The sequence below is a fragment of the Xiphophorus couchianus genome, chromosome 22, assembly GCF_001444195.1.
Source record: "Xiphophorus couchianus chromosome 22, X_couchianus-1.0, whole genome shotgun sequence".
Lineage (NCBI taxonomy): Eukaryota > Metazoa > Chordata > Actinopteri > Cyprinodontiformes > Poeciliidae > Xiphophorus > Xiphophorus couchianus.
In genome coordinates, this window is record NC_040249.1 from 362,195 (window position 1) to 384,852 (window position 22,658).

At 37.4% G+C, this 22,658-nt stretch overlaps 1 protein-coding gene across 3 annotated transcripts in view; it reads right to left on the reverse strand.

Moving 5' to 3' along the window:
- wipf1b (WAS/WASL interacting protein family, member 1b) overlaps window positions 1-22,658 on the reverse strand; it is a 41,619-nt gene that overhangs the window by 5,903 nt on the left and 13,058 nt on the right. Inside the window, exons 2-5 of one of the 3 annotated variants that reach the window (XM_028007446.1) lie at window positions 17,684-17,790; window positions 3,114-3,216; window positions 2,159-2,288; window positions 54-206 (exon numbers count right to left, since the gene is read on the reverse strand). In XM_028007446.1, the coding sequence (XP_027863247.1) occupies window positions 54-206; window positions 2,159-2,288; window positions 3,114-3,173 (343 nt within the window). In that variant the 5' untranslated portion in view covers window positions 3,174-3,216; window positions 17,684-17,790. Of the gene's footprint in view, window positions 1-53; window positions 207-2,158; window positions 2,289-3,113; window positions 3,217-17,683; window positions 17,914-22,658 lie in introns of those variants that run through there. The other 2 variants (XM_028007445.1, XM_028007447.1) reach the window with 2 other exon arrangements.

Here is a 22,658-nt window from a genome sequence, read left to right on the forward strand (position 1 = left end):
CCTAATGAGGATCTTTTTCTGTCATAGTTTTTGCTCTTCACATCTTTTCTTACCATTGTCTCTGTTTGCTGCAGACCTCAGTTTTGGCATCCCTCCTGCAAAGAGGCCTCCTAAACCAGCAGGAGACCCACCACCAAAACCCCCACCACCACCACCACCACCACCTCCACCACTACCTCCACCTCCTCCACTTCCTCCTTTGGGTTCTGAGAAGAAATAAAAACTATCTTAATGCATGATAGTAGTGTTGTCTGTTTAAATAAGGTTCAAACTGGACATATGGGATAAAATAAGGGCACTAAAAGCCAACATGGGGAAGCAGTTGGTCATTTCTGCCATACTATTGGTGATACCTTTGGGCTTTTTCAAATAAAAAGAAAGACATACTGTTTTATGCATCATAAAAGGTTGTACAGGGTTTCCTCCAGAAAACATTGCTGTGCCCAGTGGTGGGAGTGTTGGGGCAGTTCACTGTGTTTTGTGTTGAAATGTGTTAAAAGTTACAAAAATTTAGAGACATCATAATTTGGAAATGAGAGTTTGAGGCCAACAGGCAGCAAAGAAGGAAATGGGGTGTGCAGCCCCTCATGCCTGGTTCAATGCATCAATAAATCAATCAAATATTATTTGTATAGCACATTTCACCAAAATGCATTTCAAAGAGCTTTACATCATAACACAAAAACATGCAACATAGAATCAACAATCAAAACATTACATTAAGTTAAGTGCCATCATTAAATTCGTAATTGATTACGTTTTGAATACAATTCTAAACAAGTGGGATTTTAGTCGAGATTTAAAGGCACTCAGTGTTTCAGCTGTTTTACAGTTTTCTGGAAGATTGCTTCAAATTTGTGGTGCATAGAAGCTGAATGCTGCTTCTCCTCGTTTGGTTCCGGAGATGCAGAGCAGTACTATAACCAGAACCAGAAGACTTGAGGGGTCTAGAAGGTTGATACAACAACAACATATCTTTAATGTATTGTGGTGCTGAGCCGTTCAGTGATTTATAAACTAACAGTATTTTAAAGTCTATTCTCTGAGCTACAGGGAGCCAGTGGAGGGACTTTAAAACTGGTGTTATGTGCTCTATCTTCCTGGTTTTAGTCAAAACGGCAGCAGCAGCATTCTGGATCAGCTGCAGCTGTTTGATTGATTTGTTGGACAGATCTGTGAAGACGCTGTTGCAATAATCAATACGACTGAAGATGAACGCATGGATGTTTCTCTAGATCTGGCTGAGACATTAGTCCTTTAATCCTGGAAATGTTCTTCAGGTGATAGAAGGCCAACTTTGTAACTGTCTTTATGTGGCTCTGGAGGTTCAGGTCAGAGTCCATCACTACTCCCAGGTTTCGGGACCTTGAACAGGTCGCCAGTCTGTCGCAGGGCAACACAGAGACAGACAGGACACACAACCATGCACACACACACTCACACACCTAGGGAGAATTTTTGTGTTGCAATTAATGATGCATAAAAAAAAACAAAAACAAAAAAAACTACCTAAAACAAACTATGTTTAGCCTGGTGGCCCGCCAGGCACTGAGGAAAACTATGTAGTGTTTGTCTAATTTCACAGAAGCCAATGTCTTTTATCATGCAACAATAAAAGACATTTATTTTGCATGATAAATGTCATGCAAAATACATTTATTTTGTATAAATGTATTTTATACAAAAATACATTTAATCGAGGTTTAAAGAAAAGAAAAAAAGTGCTAGGTTCATGAAGTAGAAGATTGTTTTCATTATTCTTTTCTCACATACAGTTGAGCACAAAATTATCCGTGCCGTGGCATGTCTTGATTTGAAATTACTTTTATTCAACCAACAAGTTTGTTTTTGATAGGAAATGTGACTGGCGTCTCAAAAAAATATGTTAAATGAGCATTCATTTCAAAAGAAATTTTAAAATTACATCTGTCTAAGGTCATTTATGCACTTCTCAATATGATGAATGATTAAAATGGGTCTAGGAAATGCACAAGTTAAAAAATAATCTTTCTGTTTCCATATAGAAATGCAAAGACTTTTTTGACTTATTGAGCATCAGAATAAATAGATTTTAATCTAGCAGACATGACGGAAATGAGCTGGTTTTTCCTTGGGATACAGAAATACATGTTGGTGCCAATGAGATGCGCTGACTTACTGTCAAAAACGGGTTCACTGCGGTCATTTGTGACGGCTTTCTTTAGTCTGGTGCCTTTGCAAATGTCGGACAGAAGAGCGCCGCGTCCCTGCTGCTCCGTTCGGCTCAGAGTCGGCTTCTCTGTGTTGGCCTGAAACACAAACAACCCAAAAGATTCAAAGGAAGAAATGACCAAAGCTGCAGAAAAAATTATTTACAAAATTCTAATTAAAATTAAATTCATATCAGCATGTTAAAATAATGGGAGTGGACAGATTCACAAAATCTTTAAAGGGCCAGTATTATGAGTATTCCAGGCACATAGTGACATTTTATAGCATAATCCAGTAACTATGTTGCTTTCTGTTATAAAAATGCTATATGCATCATATTTGACTTTGTGATTTAATGCCCTGTGATGGACTGGTGAGCTTTCCAGGTGACCCCACCCTCACCCGTTGACCCCTGGAGATAGGCATCATTGTCACTGTCTTTCATATGATTGTGTCAACATAATATAATACGTTTATTAAAAATATATATTTTCTAATTTACTTTATTCAATATTCCAATATTTTAAGAAACTGAACTTTGGATTTCTGTCCATCAGCTATAATAATTCCAGTTAATAGAAACCCACAGAATACATCAGTGTGTATTTAAACTAAATCAAATATGATTTCTTGAGTTAAATTTTTATTATAAATAAATGGAACCAGAAAGACAAAAAATCTCAATGTGTCACATTTTTACCGTTTTCAGATTCAATCCTTGATATCGTCACATTCCTAAAATAATGGCCTTGCACATAAAAAAAACCCAGCTTTAACATTGAAACTATAAGTTTTTTTTAGAGAATATATTTCTTCAGGGTACAGCTGTGAAGTTCCAATCCATACATTGATTCTGCCATAAACTGGGTTTGTCCACTAGATGTCTCTGCTGAAAATGACATCTGAGAGGAACAGAGACTCACCAGAGCCAGAGTGGGAGGTGGCGGCGGCCCTGGGGGTGGAGGCGGAGGCGGGGCTGGCATCTTCTGCTCTTAGCTGGTCTCTATCTGCGTTGGATTCCTCAAACTGTCACAGAACACACACGTTGTCACCAAACGCTGCATTCAAATCACCACCAAGTCCAATTTTAAGGCGCTCAAACTAGAGTTAATCTAGAGTTAAATCCGCCTGACTATAGCGTAATCTGAGACACCTATTTCCAAGGTGCAGAAAAAAGTGAAAACATTTGATAGAACATAGAAATCTCTTCAGACTCAGCAGAACATCAGTCAGCATTTAAACAGAAACCAACTTCATCGCAATATGTGGAAGTTTCCATTTCTTACTTCTCATTTTGCTCTCATGTTTAATGGTAATGATGAATGTTTTTTTCCCCTTTTAATTTTCCATCATACAGTTCCTCAGGTTACAATAATTTAAATGAAATGACTGAGAAAACAATGATGTGAGCAGAATATATTACTGAGAGAAGATAGTCTTTTGTTTGTTGGACACTGAAGAGCTGCTGGTTGAAAAATGGCTGCAACAGTCAGTCACTGACTTGAAAGAACTGAAGCCATTTCAAATATTTCCACTCAACACTGATGGGCATGTTGTTACGATGCTGTACTAGGGACAGGTTGAGAAAAAAATGTAATTATGAGAATAGGTCTGCTCATACAGCAATGGAGACAGAACAACATGAGAATAAACTCATAATATTGCAAAAATGAAGTCAGAGTACAAGACAAAGTTTTAAATGTACATGGATTTGTCTGACAAAAAAGTTCTGATATTACAAAAGTTTGTGAAAATCCAAGAAAAAAAAGCCCCATAATAATATAAAATCATATTACTGGAATGTAGTCGCAATATTATGAGAATGAAGTTGTAATTTTATAATTCCCACACCAAAACTAAAAGATAAAATGAGGAATGTTGAGCATCTTGAGAAGTTATCTTGATAACTTTATCAAGGCTTTCCTCTCATTAAAACAACTTTTTCTAATTTTACAACTTCTGATATTGTGACTTTCTTCTATTAATATTATGACTTTATTCTTGTAATTAAAAAATAAATCTGTCTGACCCTAACACTTTTAAAGCTGCAGAAGGCGTTCTATAAATATTGTATGTAGAATCGTGAGCAAATCACTGAGACTACGACTTAAGAGGATGTTAAATTATATGCATCAAAATGCATGTATCAGATCAACTCATTTACGGAAACTTCACATCAAATCAACAGTTTTAAATTGTTTTATAATTTACAGATTTTTCTGTCACTATTTTATGGTTTATTACGGTGAAGTATGCAGATGTTTTTTTTTTTTACAGAGTTTCTCATTAATGTTAGTTCTAATTTGTCTGACCCGTTAGCATGCCATGGCTGTCATGAGTCTGCCATTTAGCAACAGTCATCAGTCACAGTGAATTTTCTGAAAGACTGGCTGCTACTGGAGATCCTTCCTGCCCATAGCATCACCATCCACTGCAACGCTTCAAAAACACCAGGATGACAAGTTAGACAATGTTTAATTTTCCTTTTGGTTAAACTTTTTTTTTTACTTGAACTGACCTGCTAGTATGGAGGAAACCTGTAAGTTCTTTACAACATCTCAGAGTTCAAGCCTGAAAACAACTTTTCTGCAGTAGTCACAACAGTTGCTTTCAGTTCCTTAAATGATTTTTAGCAACATGTTAGAGGAAATGTCTGACAGAATGTAAACGACAGTGGACCCCAGCATTAAATTTATGTGACGTAGAAGAATCTTCGTTCAACTTTTACAGTTTAATTTTAACCCTCCCAATGAAAACACAAATGATAGAATTAATTCTCATCTGGAAAACTGCTTGCAATGCAATTTTCTAGAGATGCTTCATTCTTAGTTTCTAGTAAATTTATGGAGAAACTTCAGAGAAAAGATGTGAGCAAAGACTTTACTCAGGATAAGTAAAAGGCGACACAGGTAATCAATGCCAACGGTTTAAAAGTGGAGCTAACACAATGTAATATTCTGTCCAAGTGAGCAGGAACTTGAAGGATAAGTTCCCTAAAACCTGGTTCTCTCTATTTAGTCTGTAAATATTCTCAGTTTAGTTTCTGACAAACTGCTCTGGACTTGGGCTTTAGATGAGCCAATTATGTCATATTAACAATAAACACATCATATTCCTAACAAAAACCACAAATGTTAAAGTTTTAATCCCTCTGTCTTTTGTCACACTGAAAGGCTTAACATCCTTTAATTTTAATACCAGTAAGATAACCAAAATTGTTGAAAATTAGTTTTTAAATGATGATTTCACCTGAGATGGTCTGGCGACCTGTCCAGGGTCCCCACCTCTCCTCTGTTGACAACTGGAGATGGGCACCAGAACCCCTCCTGACCTCAGTGGGATAAGGTTGTAATAAAATGGATGGATGGATGGATGATGATTTCATTAAATGAAGTAAAAGAGCAATTTAAACCAACTTGACTGTGTGAAACAGTAATTGTTCCTTAAAGCTACTGACTGGTTGTGTCACCGTTGCTGAAACAAGTCAAGCTCTGTGATAGCTGGAAACTAGTGTCTTATATTTTACCCACTCTTCCTTGCAGAGCTGTGTTAGGATGAATTGACATCAGACATTTTTATTCCGCATTTATCCAACTCTAATTTGTCTTGAAAGTCTGGTTTGTTTGGGTACGTGTGAATGCAAATCGAACTCTGATGCGGATCAAAAAAAAGAAAGACCGATCTGCCTAAAAATCTTGGTCTGCGTTTGGTTGAAGTGAACTCTGGTTCGTTTTGAATGCATATGTGAACACTAAGGGTACCGGAGATCATTCCAGAAGCAGGAACTGGAGTACAGCACAGGAGATTCTGGGTAAATACAACCAAAACAAACACGCTAAGTTAGCACTAGGGGGAGAAATGGCTCCTGGTGTTTAGCCAAAAACAAAAGAGAAATCCTCCAACCGACAAAATCTATTGCTGCTCCTCAGTCCTGGAAGAGCCTGAGACCGTCACACTACGGCTGATTGATGGGGACAAAAAAAATGTTCTAAAAATAAGTTCTGGCATTTATTGCAACAAAAATAAAATTATATATGAAAATCTAGGCCAAAACCAATATTAATATTTTATCTATGGTTGATAACCTATATTTACCATTATAGTTACTTTATTACTCTTTCAACATCTTTAAAAAAATGACTACACTGCAGATGATGCTGCTCTGCTTCAGTAAAATATCCCACAATCCTGTGCAACATCACTGTCATAATCAGATGACCAAACAAATCCCAGCTAGCTACTCCTCCATCCCAATTCTGCCTGGATTCTAAACTTCTAAATCAAACCTTTAAAACTTACTTCTTAGACAGTTTGAAGAGAACAAAAGCAAATAAAAAGATAAAGTCTCTGACTTCAGCTTTTTATTTAATGCCAAAAACAACAAAAGTGAAGTTAGCAAGAACTCAGCTATAAACACACATGTTAGAGCTTAATGCATATGCATCCATTTTCACACTTGAATCACCTTGCTCCACCAAACAAAAATACTCACAAATCTGCTTCACACTTCAGACCATCCTCGAGGGGCCTGTTACTTCCTCTATGCAGCAACAAACAGGAAGTCACATCGCGCCTGCAGCACCGCAGCCATCCGGCTGCCAGGATAATGTTGATAGCTTCATCGCAGCAACATCGTTTTCTGATTCTTGCTCTTTGTTTTTACTCAGTTTTGCTTCTCCTGATACATTTTTCTTTAGCACTTTACTTTTTTCCTCTTCCTACTCCATCTCTTTAACAAACTTGACACTTGGATGAAATAGAGAGCTTATTTAAGCATTTTACTCCCGTTAATCTCACTTGCTCTTGCTCAGTTGGACCAACAAAAACATTTCTGTTGCTGCTAAATTCCTGTCGAACACAGAGATTCAGACTTTCTTAAAGCAAAAGGAGAAAATAGAAGTTTTGGTTGACAAAAATCTAATTCTAACCCTAAATGTATTTTATGTGACAGAAAAGATAAAGTAGAGCCTAACTGTAAAGCTCAATGGTGAACTTTGACCCCAACCTCATGTCTGCTGTACATAAACAAATGAGATTTTAGTGGTTGGAGATTTCTCTTTTGTCTTTGGCAAAAGCCCACAGCCATTTCTCCCACTAGATAGATTTGTGTTTGTTTTGGTTGCATTTACTCACAATGCCCTGCACTGTAGTATGCTTCCTGCTTTTGGAGCGATCTCCTGTCCAATTAGCATTTGCACCAGAGTTCACTTCAAACTGAGGCCGAGGTTTGTAGATGAACCAGTTTCCTTTTTTGGTGTGTATCAGATGTTGATTAAGCATCCTCAATCAAACCAGACTTTCTCAGGAAACAAACTAGGGCTGGATTAAAGTGGACTAAACAGGGCTGTTAAAGCTCTTCATATTTCTGAGAAGTTTAAATTTAACATCAGAAGTCTGTATGATTCCATGAACTCCTCACCAAGCATAAATGTGCGTTATAGTCTGAAACCCTATGATATACAATATTTAGTAGATTATTGTTGTTTAAGAGCAGAGACACAAAAGACATACAGTAACAGTTCACATACTGTAAACCAAGGCTCTAAAAACCAAAAAAATATAAAAGCAGCACATCAAAGGTTCCCTTGTATGGTTAAAAATACAAAGTGACAATCTGTGATGCTCGTGCAAATGAAAAGCAGAAGCGTTATCTGCACTAATGAAACACATTGATGAAGAGATAATATGTGGTATAATTTTAGCAAAATGTGGAAAAAAAAAAAAAAAATTTAGCCAGCATGATGGCACATGGCAAATAGCTTGCTTCTTAACTTTAATCAAGAAATCTTGAGTTTTCCATCAATGTATTCTAACAAGCCACAAGCAAATCACAACACAATTTCCTCTGCAAGCACCTCACCTCTTGTTGAAGATGTGAGGTGCTATGAGAGTTGTCTCATAGAAATTCATTATATTTGAGAGACTCTGAAGCAGCGACTGAAAGCGAGGCCTTTGTGAAACGACGAGTTTCCCCCAGTGCACCTTGGTCTATAGTTTTGGAAATGACCCTTTTCTCATGGTCAGATAAAAGGAAAAAATATCAACAAAAACGTGATTTATTTTGTGGAATGGGTTTGTCCTAGATTGTGCTGAAACAATAATAGATGGATTTAGAATTTTCTCTGCTGGTTTGTGAATGATGGTTTTGAAACCTCAGCCAACATTCAGCTGTTTCAACACCAAATTTACAAAAATGCATAATTTTCTAATCCATTATCTTTTAAGTCATGATACTGACCACATGCAAGTATCATAAGTGACACCATAATGCCTCAGCAGAGGTGCAATGCTTGCTGTTTTTTTAAATACCGAAATGGAATTAGACTTCTGTAAAATTCGGACCATTTGACAGATTTTGAGTTTCACAGATTTTCCATAAAAACTACAGCTGACAGCATTAAAAATAATTCAAATAAAATAAGATTCCACTGTTCACAACAAAGGTATTAAGAGATCTAAAAATAATTGCCAAAAAAAGTAATTTATTAATTTTAGAGGGATCTAGTTAGACAATAAATTTTTCTCCGAGAGCCAAATGATTTCCACCAAATGCATTTTGCTAAATACCAAAGCAGTCCCTTTAGACATTCTCTATAAAAGTGAATTTTCTATATATAAAAAAATGTCATTCAAATTTGAGAGTTGAAGGCTGAAAGCTCAAGCATTTTTCTGTTACTTCTGCTAACAGACGCTAGAACAATATCACTCAGTGTAGGTGGTGGCCGTGAACAGCAGTGACTTCCCACAAAAAAACGTAACAAAAAGTTGTATTCAATGCAGCATCCAACTTTTTGAAAGAAAAATCATCTTACTGATAGAATAACGGTTATGTTTCACTGTTTTCACTCTGGTAAATATAGCTGCTTTACTAATCACCAAACTAAAAGTTAGCACTTCCAGTAGCTTTGTGGCGACAAAAAATGGGCCAGTATAGGAACCATTTATACTCCAGGCAAATTTTATTGTTTTTCTAGTTTAAAGGAATTGCTTGGAGTAAAATTAATTATGCCATGTAGCACTGCACAATATACTGCAGAAATACTATAATGACAATTACAGTGTGTGCAAGGACTGTTGAGTGCAGTATCGTTTGATTTATATTCTCCAAGTGCTACAAACTTGCTTTTCTTATGATTATGTAATATTTTGTCAGAGTTTCACACAAAACATAAATAACATAACCCAAAATGCTAAAGGTCACTCAGTGATAACATGTCTGGTATCATCACCACCACAACATTTACACTTATTTTTGCCATTTTAAGATTCTTTAATATCATATTCAGTTCAGCTTATATCACACTTTACTTTGTTAGAATCCAAATAAATTCAGTGAGACATTTTACAACTATAATAAAAGATTTATCTTCAAGATTCACTTTACATGCCATATACATCTTCCGTTGTAATAACATTGCACCTGAAGTGCTCATATTTATCTGTGGTTTAATGTTCTGTGAGGGGAATACTACACTTGTTATTTTAAACTGAATAACACTGGTCAGCATCAGAGAATGATGGAGACTTGAGGCCTTTCAGCCCGACTTTAATCTGCAGTTAAAAGTAGCGTTACTATGACTCACTGGCTTTCACAGTTTTACTGCAGATACTGAGGGTGACATGTCAACTCATTTCCTGTAGCAGTCATGAAATGACGCATGAAACAGCAGCAGCTCGGACTCCGGTTACCAGCGTGCTCTCAGGTGAGAATCCTGTGAAGGAAAGCTCCTCCCTGATTTTCCACGGCTAATGACTTGCCATTTATTCATTTTAAGCAGATGTGTAGAAGTCAAAGAGCAGCTGCAATTTGCAGATGAACTCTGCAGCAGTTCTGAGCGAACGCAGAAACTTGCAGAATACAAAACAGGCCAGTGTGTTAAAATGGCCAAAGGAAATAAACCACTTCTCTTCTTCTTTTTCTGAGATGCAGCCTAATATTAGTAAACCATGAACAATGGTTTCTCTGACAGAGAGGGAAGAGGAGCAGAGGAGAAGATGTGACTAGAATAAAGCCAGTGAATCCTTTGAAGAGACAGTCATGTGACACACACACACACACACAATATGGTTAACATATGTTTCCATTTACAAGTGGCTATAATAAGACTTCCTTCCTGAATCCCTTTTGTAAAACAACAGAGATTCATCCAAATATTAAATTAAGTTATTAAAGTTATTCACACAATGAAATAAGTCTGCTGATGGTAAAGTATCATGTAAATTAAAACCACAACTGACACAGACCAAAGAAGTTTACTTTGTAACTTTGATTTTTCATACTGACCAATGAGAGTTTGTGTAATTTATGTACTTAAACAGTGCAGAAATGTTGTCATCCATTACATTTTTTCAGAAAAACAAATATTCCAATGTGGATTAGTTTCTTTGGCAATTTCAACCCCCAGTTTACTGCCAGACTCCCAGTCTACTTTCATTGTGTTCCTGTAAATTTAACCACCATGTAGCTATAAATAATGAATATATCTCATTAATTATAGAGATAAACGGTCATAAAATGGTCTCAAATTAATTTAATGTTATGTTTTTTGTGTTAAAAGTTTGTAATCCACTCGATTCTCATGTATTTTAATTCTTATCCCAGTTTAACCTTTTTAAAGTAAAATATTACAGTTTTGACTCAAAACAAAAACAGTAACAGTACAGTGAATCCTCGGCTGTTTGAAGTTCAGTATTCACAAATTCATCTATTTGTGGAACAAAACCCTAAATTCTCCTATTTGCAGATTTTTAAGCGGTATCCCACTGTGACAGCATTTCATGTCCATAAAGTTTTTTTATCACATGAAAAAAAGAATGACATAGCAAAGTATTAAAATAACCAGCATCTAGTCATGAAAATATTCACAGCTCTTCACTTTTTCCAACTTCTTTTACAGACATTTCTCAAGATGGATTAAATTCACAATTTACCTTAAAACTCTAACCAAAACACCCCATAAAGACAATGTAATTACTTTTAGTTTTAAAAAAAAGAAAAAGAAAATAACCAAGAAGTGACATCTACACCAGTATTCAGAGTCTTTGCCTTTAAGCTCAAAGTTGAGCTCATGTGGTTCCCGTTTCCACTCGTCATAATTGAAATGTTTCTACTCATCAACTGAAGTCCACATACTGATTTGGCAGGATTTGGAAAGGCAGACCCCAGTCTAGACAAAGTGTCACAGTCAACAGTCTGAGCACAAACCAAGTATGAAGTCAAAGGATCAATCTGGGGACTGGTAGGAAAAGAAAAAGAAACATTGGCCGCTTTGAATGTCCCGATGAGCAAAGTGGTCTTAATTATCTATGGAAACAGTTTGGAACTAGGACTAAAGTTGAACAATCATAGAAGGAGCAGGTGAGGAGACCTACAACCTGATGGACGCTGTCAGAACTCCAGCTTCGCTCTGCACAGACTTAGTTAGCCGTTTCTTAGTGAGCGGGTCATCTGAAGTTGCCAAAAGGAAACTGAAGAATGCTAAATCCATGAAAATTCTAATTCTCTGGTCTGCTGACACAAAGACATGAATGTCTGTGATTGTGGGTAGAGAAAACCAGGCATCATTCCTTAAGATGCATCTTTCAATATTGCAAAACCATCAGGAAAAAAACCTCTTACAGTGAAAAAGAAAATAGTTGGACCAACTTAATTGAATTGCTTCAATTGGTAAGCAATTCAGGGCTGCACAGTGGCGCAGTTGGTAGCACTGTTGCCTTGCAGCAAGAAGGTCCTGTGTTCGATTCCCCGCCGGGGCCTTTCTGCATGCAGTTTGCATGTTCTCCCTGTGCATGGTGGGTTCTCTCCGGGTACTCCAGCTTCCTCCCACAGTCCAAAAACATGACTGTCAGGTTAATTGGTCTCTCTCTCTAAATTCTCCCTAGGTGTGAGTGTGTGTGTGTGCATGGTTGTTTGTCCTGTGTGTCTCTGTGTTGCCCTGCGACAGACTGGCGACCTGACCAGGGTGTACCCTGCCTCTCGCCCGGAACATAGCTGGAGATTGGCACCAGCAACCCTCCTGACCCCATTAGGGACAAGGGTGAACAGAAAATGGATGGATGGATGGTAAGCAATTTAAATAAGTTTACCAACCTTAATTTATTAAGTTGGTTTAACTTGATAAATTTAGGTCAGCCTTACTCAAATTACTTAGTTTACTTCAAACAAAGTATTAAACTAATACAGGATCTTTATTAAAAAACTTTTTTTTAGCTCAGGCAGCCTTTATTTAGTTAGACAGGGAGTGGGTAATGACAGAGAGGGAAGACATGCAGTCATAGGATACAAACGCAGCATTGAATTTAATTGTTTCAAGTAAAGTCAAAGTAAAAAGTTTAAAATTTGAACCTTTTAGTTAATTCAACACAAAAAAGTTAAGTTGTCATAACTAAAGCAAAAGAATTAAGTGCGATTAATACAAATAAGTATTAATCTTAAGTGTATAAGTGTAAACTCTGACGTGTGGCAATGGTTTGTCTTAGCTGAACGACTCAAAGCCAAGTCAAGATGAGAAGGGAAGAAATTCAGGGCAACTCTGGGAATGTCCCGTGTGGCAGAGCTAGAACCTAGACTTGAATCAAATTGAACATCTCTGGAGAGATCTGAAAATGGCTGCGCATTGACCCAACCCGATGGAGCTTAAAATGGTCCAGCAAAGAGGGATGGACAAAAGGTTTGTGGAAATTATTCAAGAAAACTCGAAGGCTGTTAGTGCTGCCAAGGGTGCATGAACAAAATGTTGAGTAAAAACAGTGAATACTTTTGTACATCATTTCTTATGGTTTTTCAGTCTCCAACATATTTTCAAATATTTAACAAAACACATACTGTATATTCCCGTTGTCATGATTGGGTATTGAGTGTAAAGATTTGAGCATAAAAACAAATCTAAGTTTAGACAATTAGCTTGGAAACATTCTTAAATTAAAAAGTATGCTTTACTGTTGGATCTCTCCTCAGATTCCTTTGTTTTTATGGCAGCTTAATGCAACCAATACAATTCGCTATCTTTTACTAACAGCAGGATGCTGTTAGCATTGCTAAACTGACTTTGTACACACATCGCTGCTCAACCAGGTGACAGGATGTAGGATTTTGGTGAAATTTTTAAAGGTGTGCCAATGAGAAAACACCCCTCTTATCATGCTTCCTCTACAGATGCCTTCAGAGGCCAAAGACGAACCGATCCACACCTCACTCACCCCTTCGTTATAGTTCACTTCTACTAATATTGTACAGAAACCAAACAGGCATGTTGGTGTTCAAACAGAAAGCTCTGACTGACTGTCAACGTGAATTCTGGGAAACTGTAGATCTGCTCTGAATGCCGTTCAGGAACGGAATGTGTCAGAGATTGTGCAAAAACTGTGCTGAGTGGCTAAGCTAACATCCTGTGGTGTGTGTGTGCGTGAACTCGCTCAAACACACACCTCAGTTTTACCATTCAGCAGTTGCTGTTACTTTAGTACTCGATTGAGCAGGGTAATGATGAACAGTTTCTTATGCTAGCATGCATAACCTACAGAACTGACTACTATATAGCCAACAAGACACAGCAATGAATGTGAACTGTGTCCTTTTCTTTGCAGATAAGATTTTCTAGAAGCTTGTACTGAGTTAGACTCAACTGCAACGTTCTTATGAAGCAACAATACGCTTATGCAAGAAGAGAACCAGATCTGAAAAGGGAACGAAAATCTATTGCACACATTAGAATTATAACCGAAAAAAAGAAAAAAAAAATACATTGAAAATATCAAGCAGAAGCAGAAGGTAGCACAAGTTCATTTGCATCTTGAAGGAAATGTCAAAGTAAAATAAGTCAAAAGAACTCTTCAATGGGTATGGATACTGACTTGAATTGTACTTAATTTATAGAATGCTTTTCTAGTCTTAGTTCCTGGGCCAGGAGGAAACTGGTATGAAACCCACAACTTTTGGGTTGGGTCATCCCGTCAGCTTTCAGAGGGACTGATTGCATCTGAGTTTGCAAATATACAAGTTTAGTGGAACAGCAGACTACTAACTAATTACTTTGATTGATTAAAGTAAAAGAGAAATTGTGATCAATTCTGATCCAAGATGAAATTAAACCTTGAACTCAAATCAGATGATATATCATTATGAGTTCCTGAGAGCAAGATGAGATATTAGTAAGGATTTTTTACAAACTTTGTCTTAAATCTATAATGAATTCAAAATATTTGAAATTGATAGTTCTTAAATAACTACCAATTTCCAGTTTCATTTTGGAACTTTCACCTGAAGAATGTGACTTCAGATTCTTCACAGAATAATCAAACTATTGGTTTTCCGCCTTATATAAAATATTTGAAAGAAAATCCAATTCAGGAAGCACAAATAGCAAAGCTAGTTGAAATGCTATTGGCTGGTATTTGCAAAGCAGCCAATCCAGGAGCACCATTCATTTTTTTAGCACTGATTGGCTGAACCTTCAAGAGAGGAAATAAGAAAGAGTGTAGGCCAGGGGTGCCCAAAGTGGGTCTTGGAGGGCCGGCATCCTGCATGTTTTAGTTCTCTCCCTGGTTTAACGCACCTGGATGAAATGATGGCTCATTAGAAGGCCTAAGAAGAACATTGACCTGCTGAAAAGGTTGTTGGGAGAGAACTAAAACATGCAGGATGCCTGCCCTCCAGGACCCATTTTGGGCACCCCTGGTCTAGGCTTTAGCTTCTAAAGTAGTCTAGGGCAGTTTCTACTGTGAGAAATAATTCTTAAGGTATACTTTGGGTTTGAACTATTCAAATAAGCAGTTGTTATGTTTTTCAAAGGGATCTTTAAGTATCCACATATTCTACTCATTTGCTGGTGGCAGTGGTCCATAATAGAGGCTCATGAATCTCAAGCCGTGTTGCCTGTTTAGAATAACAGTATTCCACACTTCAACTTTATTTAGTTCAAGTGTAACATTTTTAAGCTAGAGTCCAGATCCCTTAAAATCTTTGAAATAGTCTTTTAGTTTAGCCACTACAGGAAGTTACAAAATGCTTTCTATGCTAACTTTAACATAGTTAGCGATTATCAAAGAACATGTCAATTGTTGTCGACAGGCCTAACGGGAAACCTTTATTAACCAACTGTGTCAACACAACATCCCAACTCAAGAACAACTTCAATTCTTTCTTTAAAATAAGAATCATCAGGACAACTAGATATGAAGTATAAAACGCAAACCTGCACATCTGGGAATCATAATGTCTTATACTTCCTTCTGCAGATAAATTAATGTGCAGAGAGCGACTGGACCCTATCCATCCATCTATCCATTCATTCATCTTCTTCCATTTATTCGGGGTCGGGTTGCGGCGGTAACAGCCAAACAATGGAGGCCCAGACTTCCCTCTCCCCAGCCACTTGTTCCCACTCCTCTGGGGAAATCCAAAGGCGTTCCCAGGCCAACAGAGAAACATAGTCTCTCCAGCGTGTCCTGGGTCTTCCCCTGGGTCTTCCACTGGGCCTCCTCCCGGTGGGACGTGCCCGGAACACCTGACCAGGGAGGCATCCAGGAGGCATCCTGACCAGATGCTCGAGCCACCTCAACTGGCTCCTCTTGATGTGAAGGAGCAGTGGCTCTACTCTGAGTCCCTCCCGGATGACCAAGCTTCTCACCCTATCTCTAAAGGAGACCCCAGACACCCAACGGAAAAAATTCATTTCGGCTACTTGTATCCGCGACCTCATTCTTTCAGTAATGACCGAAAGCTTATGACCATAGATGAGGGTAGGAACGTAGATCGACTGGTACATCAAGAGCTTCGTTTTTGACTCAGCTCTCTCTTCACCACAATGGACCGGTACAGCGCCTGCTTCACTGCAGATGCTGCACCAATCAGTCTGTCGATCTCTCAGTCCCTTCTTCCCTCATTCGTGAACAAGATCCCGAGATACTTCAACTCCTCCACTTGGGACAGAACAGCCCTCGACCCGGAGAAGGCCCTTTCTGGCTCAAGGTCATGATCTAACTGTCCATATCAAAGGGTCCGGAACACCATACTCCCAGAGCGACTGGATCTTTCTAGAAACATTGTGACATGTGAATTGGGAGATCGTGTTACTGAGTTACTCTAATCTTTAAGCTTTTTAATACAAATCTTCTTATGGGTGGTGTCCATAGTTGTATTTGGACATTTAAAATCAAGCACTGAACGGTTACATCATGTGGACCCTGTCATCCGTTTACATCACATATCACACCTGCTGTTAAGAAAGCCTCCTCATTTCCCTTCTTAAAATGACTCATGAAAGCAATTCTCAAATACAACCAGACATGATGCCTATGGCATGTGTGCACATAAATGCAACTAGCCATTATGACACCAATAAAACAGCTACTTGTTCTGAAAGCTCTCAAAGGAAATGGCAGCCTTGCCTGTATTCCTTTTTTTGCTTCCAGTTTTATTGTTCAGCAGGGTAATCAAACAGCACCAAGTATCGCTTTAAAGCTTTACTTAGCAGATTTAAAGATAAAGAGCTGGAATGTTTTTCACTTGGCGAAAACATTTAAGTTAAACTTATAAATTTAGGACTGTGACAACAATTTTTGCTGGACAATATATGTTCCCAGAAGTTGAAATAAATGACAACATTGTCATTTAAAGCATTTTCATTTAACAAGCGATATAATGATACTAACATAATGGCATATACTGTATATGCAAATACACCCTCTGACAGACCAAACAAACTTTGTTTTCTAAAAAGAATGTTTAAAATTCTAACTGGAAAATATTTTACATCTCTGTAACCAAAATGGCAGTTCAAAAAATAATAATCATTCAGCTTAGACAGGCAGATAGTGCAAGCTAACTATTTCGTACTGGATGTCAAATGGCTGCAGCATTTTCCAAAACGGCGACTTTTCTACAACATTAAAAGAGAAGCAACTCTTTAATGACTGATGTCCACATGGAAATGATTATGATTTATCATTTTAATTTATAATGTGGTTAATTAATTTATTGCTTATTGTGACAGGTTTAGAAGAATGGCAGACTAAAAAAAAAGGTGAAATGTCACAGCAACCAAGTGATGAAGGCCGTGCTGAAGTGAGGAAAAAGAGAAAGTCACAGAGTTTGTTTTTATTTTATTGTGGAAAATACACCAAAAAAAAAGTGAATTTTGTTTAACTTCACTTGTTCCTGCTGAATGACTTCTGCAGGCCTGTCTTTTGGGACGGCCCCTCTTAAATAGCTCCTTCTCACAGCACAGAGATTTGGCTTTTAAATGAAAGCTCCATTATTAGACTGAAACTGAACCTGCAGTTCAAATTATGTCAACACAACTCTCCAAGTACCAGACTGGAGCGATAATGCTTGGTAACTCTTGGAGTGCAGACCTGAGCTCAGCTCTTCACACTACTGCAACACACAGTTGGGCATGAGTTACAGAAAAAATAGCTGCCCTGTTTGCAAACTTGTTTTTGCATTTACAAATGATTGAACATGCGACAATGGAAGGAAATTAAGGTGACTTACTCAATCTGAGTCCATAGAAGAATAACCAGTATGTTCAGAAGAAGTAGATGAAGCACCTCAGTTTATTCCACAGAAAAAGGCAAAAGGTGAACAGCAGCCATATGCAGCTGAAAACGGAAAGAGGCAAAGGTTAGCTGAATCAAACAAGTTTTAGAATGACACTTTGAGTTGCAGAATTTCCTGATTCCTCTTTCTCTAATCTCACAGCATACAGTGTGAGAGAACTGTCACTTCAGCAGCCACTTTATATATGCTGAGCACCACTTCCTCTTTTTCAGTTCCCTGCCTGTTGGAGGGGGAGGCGTGCTTACTAGAGGCTGAAGATTAAAACAAGAGTTTAGAAAAAAACAAAAACTAAAAAAGGGCCTGATGTAAAAACAGAACACACTTGATAAAAAAAAAAGAAAGTTGAAAATAACTCAGTCAAAATTAATAATGTACATGGGAACCATTGTTCTTTAGTAGATACATGTGTAATTGAATTTTAAATAGAAATTATAACTACAGTTTTGTAGATCTGGCTACAAAGGCACAAAAAATTGATGTTTCAAAACTAAAGATACTTTAAGTGCCAAACAAATCGTATATGAAAGTGAGACACAGTTGTGATTAAACTAAAAGGTACATCTTAGCAAATTAAAATAAAATTTATTACTGCAATCCAACCAATTAACAGTTTTCTGCAACACTTTCCTTCCACTCAACTTTCTATTTATAACTATGGACTTAATTCAATAAACAGCCAGCTTTCTCTAACATTGGGGTTTTGTGGATTAACCATCTACTGCACAACTGTCAAGTCAGCACATTTCGGCACAACATTGCTGAAATACCAAACTATTTTCATTGGTTTTGTGTAATATTTGAAATTGATTAAATAAATCTTAGGTTTTCAAGTAGTTGAAAACTACTTGAAAACTATTAAATTATTAATTATTAAAATTTACAGAAATAAAAACATGCTGAATGCAACATTCAGCATGCTCTCTCTCTGTAAAATCCTATATATAAGATATATAGGACATTATGTCACTGTTAACACACAACTGTGTATTAACAGGAGCATCAATAAGTCCAAGAAGGTTTATAATGCCTCATGTTTTCAACTCCCAAGATTTTATGCTTGTTTGTGTTGTGACCTGCACTGTCAACCATGGGATCAGGTCTGGCTTTCTGAAAACCTGGAGAAGCAACTCAATGAGAACCTGTCGGGAGCTGAATGTAAAATTACGAGGGAAAAATAGATTTTCATCCATTCTGTATTACAGACTAACAACAAAATGTGGAAAAAAGTAATCTCCAATCTCTCAAACATTAAGGAAATGGGGCCAATGCATCAACAACAAATATAGAAATGAATAAGGTAAAAACCTTTTTACTCGTGTTGATTTGTTGCTTTCATCGGTTTAAAAACATGTTTAAAATAACTTAGAGAAAGGACTGTGCAGTTATTCAGCATTCATTTCCAGATTGGTCTCCAAACAATCATGAAAACAATATACTCATAAAAGAAATTATATTACTTTGTCATAGTCCACTTTGAAAGTAAGTTCTCATTTTGTCATGTTATTAACTTATTTTCTTTTACTATGTATAATTTATTTATGCAGTCATATAATTTTTAGTTTTTTTTTTTATTTTGGAGCCCATATGAGACATGCAGCACACAATTCTCACTATATAACTTCAAGTTAGCTTGAGATTGCTATTACTCATGAAAGTATGTTCACATAACTCTATATAAAATGTATGTACTTTATAGAGGTGCACTGATAAATCAGTCACATTTAACTTAGTTTTTTTTCATCTGCACATGCACACAATAGTCACCACACTGTTACCAAGTTGGCAACTTTGCTCCTAAAATTTCCAATTTTCAGACAAAAACATCAATCTGTGGTCCACAAAAAACAGACACAAAACAAACAAGCACTTTAAATGTTTAACCAGCAACATTATTCATCAGTTTTTAATTTTTATCCACATTCTGGCATCTCAAAACATGTAAACATTTGTTTCAAATGTTTGAGAAAAAAGCTCTTCCAATGACCCACAGCAGCTCTTCAGTTACATTATGTCACCGTTTCTGCTCTGACTTTGTTGTCATCACCACTTCCCATGTTTTCCCTCTGAAATTCCCTCCACATTGACCGTATATTAGCTCGGTGCTTCAGTTGTCCTCCATTGTTGAATACTTCACAGGTCCTAAGTCTATCTGGATGCTCTGTATTTATCATTCCTTATTCCACCAGAGAGAAAGAATAGGTTCTGTCAGAAAGTCAACGGCTTAAACTCTATAATACTGCTGGACAAAAAAAGGGGAGCACAGCTCCGTATCAGTCACTTCCTGTACTCTCAGTGTTACACTTCCTGCTTTGCAACGTACAGTCCAAGGCAATCTGCCAAAACACTGTCGTCTTCGTTTCAGTCCACTGCCTGCTGCTCCGTAATAGCAGCCAACTCTAGCAACACAGAAGAGACACTTTGGGTTTCTCCGCCGCCCACAGCTGTTTTTCTTTACCAGAATCTGGTATTTGTTGAGGGGGAAAAAATGCAGGAGCTGGTAATGTAGTTATAAAAAGACCAGTGTTCCCCACGCTGCCACTGGCTAATGCACTGAAGAAAAACAACACCAGGCCTTCACAGAGGTCCTTCTCACACTTACTGTGTTTTATCACGTGAAGCTACAAAGGCTTTCAGAAACACTGCAGGTAGAGGAAGATGCACCTAAATGCTCCAATCTGGAATGGTTTTGTAACCAATTTGAACAGTGGAAGGCAAGAAGATAAATTTACTGGATAAAGTGACTTTGACATTTTGATCCAATATGATACATCATGAGTCATGAAACAACTGGATCAGAGTCTGCAGATGTAGACGTTGTACAAAGCGTCCTTCACTACATAAGTGCTCATTTTGACTTTTTCTGAAATGCGGGGTTTTTTTCCCTGTTTGCCTATTACATCATGCTGCAATCAACTGCAGTATCAGCATTTCACACTGTCAATACAGTAAACTCCAACCAAAATTCACATGCAAGTTATATTCAGCTGAAGAGTGACCTGAAAGAAATTATAAAATCCCCAGTATTTTAAAATGAGCAGGGCTGATGGGTAACTGATCATGGATGAAAGATGAAAGCAATAAATTATAATTACAGTAATAATAATAATAATAATAATAAAGAAAGAAAAATAAATGAGTACCATAGTCATTTTAGCCCATTATTTTGTATGCATCTATTGAAAGGACCCCACACATCAAGCAACTTACGATGGTTGTCTGACAAAGAGTATCGAATGTGAGAACTTGTTTGCATTTCCCAAACTTCCACACAATAATTCAAATCTGGCAAAATACGTGAACAATATACAGTATATAAAGTTTTCTGCTAAATCAACTGCAGAAACAATTGTCCAGCCTCATAATAGAATAGAATAGAAGTACTTTATTCATCCCAGCAGGGAAATTACTTCGCAGTTACAGCATAGAGACAAGACAAGACAAGAGACAAGACACAATAACAACGTCCGGTGTGTTGAGTCTGGAGTTTGGCTGTGTCAGAGCTGATGACGTCACAGGCCACCGCTGCATCAGCTGATGGGGGAATGTAAACAGCAATCAAAATGGCGGACGTAGGCCTGTCCCCATAGCAAATTCTGCTGAACGATTAATTGTCTCAAAAAATTATTGCGATAAACAATAATATTGTTTGAAGACCTTTTTACACTGATGTAATGGAAATGACGTAATAATGCATGCGATTTCCTGCCGAAGACAGATACACTCTATTTTCAAAATAATATTTAACACTGGAACTGATAAACAAAATAAACAAAACAACCAAAAACAAAATGGATTCTCAGTCTCCATTAACAAAAAATGTACTTGATAAAAACTAAACAACATAAAGCTAAAGTGGAAATAAATACTGCATTCAACCTAAAGACTGCAGATTATGAAGTCCGTATACTATGTTGCCCTTCAGTAATAATTAGATTTAAATAGAGAAGATGGGCACATCGACTACCTGATGCAATTGATAGGTATTTTTCCTTTCGAACCTAAATAAAAGAAAGAACCACAGACAACGTATATAAATTTCACGTTTAGCTTTTGCAAAAGGAGAACGCTCTGCCAATTCTTCCTCCGAACAATCCACAGAGCATTCTGATCTGCTCTCACAAGAGCTCCTGTTTTTATTGTCAAAGAAGAACAGGCAAGGGGGCAGTCAGGAAACACAACAGCGGTCGTAAAGCTTCTAACCCAAACATCTAACAACCCAGTTCCAGATGTGATATCTGATCAAAGGTCTGAGCCCTGTTCAAATCTCGGTCAGTACTGTCAATAAAACAAAATACGACTGCTCACAGGTAGTTACTAAATTAGGAGGTGCGTAAAGTTGAACCGACAGCAGTGACCTCCATACACACGTAAGGAAGAGAACACTTTAAACAGAAAATCACAATGATCTATAGGCTGAATGTGCACTAAAGTAAGAATAAAATGATAATACCAAAAAATCTCTAACACCAGTGGTGGGAAGTAACGAAGTACAAGTACTTCGTTACTGTACTTAAGTACAATTTTCGTGTATCTGTACTTTACTTAAGTAGATTTAATAATGGGTACTTTCTACTTTTACTCCACTACATTTAACAGTAAGTATCTGTACTTTCTACTTCACTACATTTCTATATAGCGTTTCGTTACTCGTTACATCCAAGACGCATTTCAGTTTTTTGATTTGTTCGTTAGTTTGAAAGTATCCAATGGCGAGAGCAGAATCAGTCCGCTGAACCAATCCAAAGCGGGAAATAACCATTAGGCCCTCCCTCAAGAAGAGCAGCACAGTACGCAGGACCTGCAGAATCATTAACTCCCAGAATGGAGTCCAAGGATAGTCATCCTCCAGAAGACCTGCCCCACCCATGGCCTTATTTAAAAGATTTCTTTGAAATAACTGGGTCAAAAA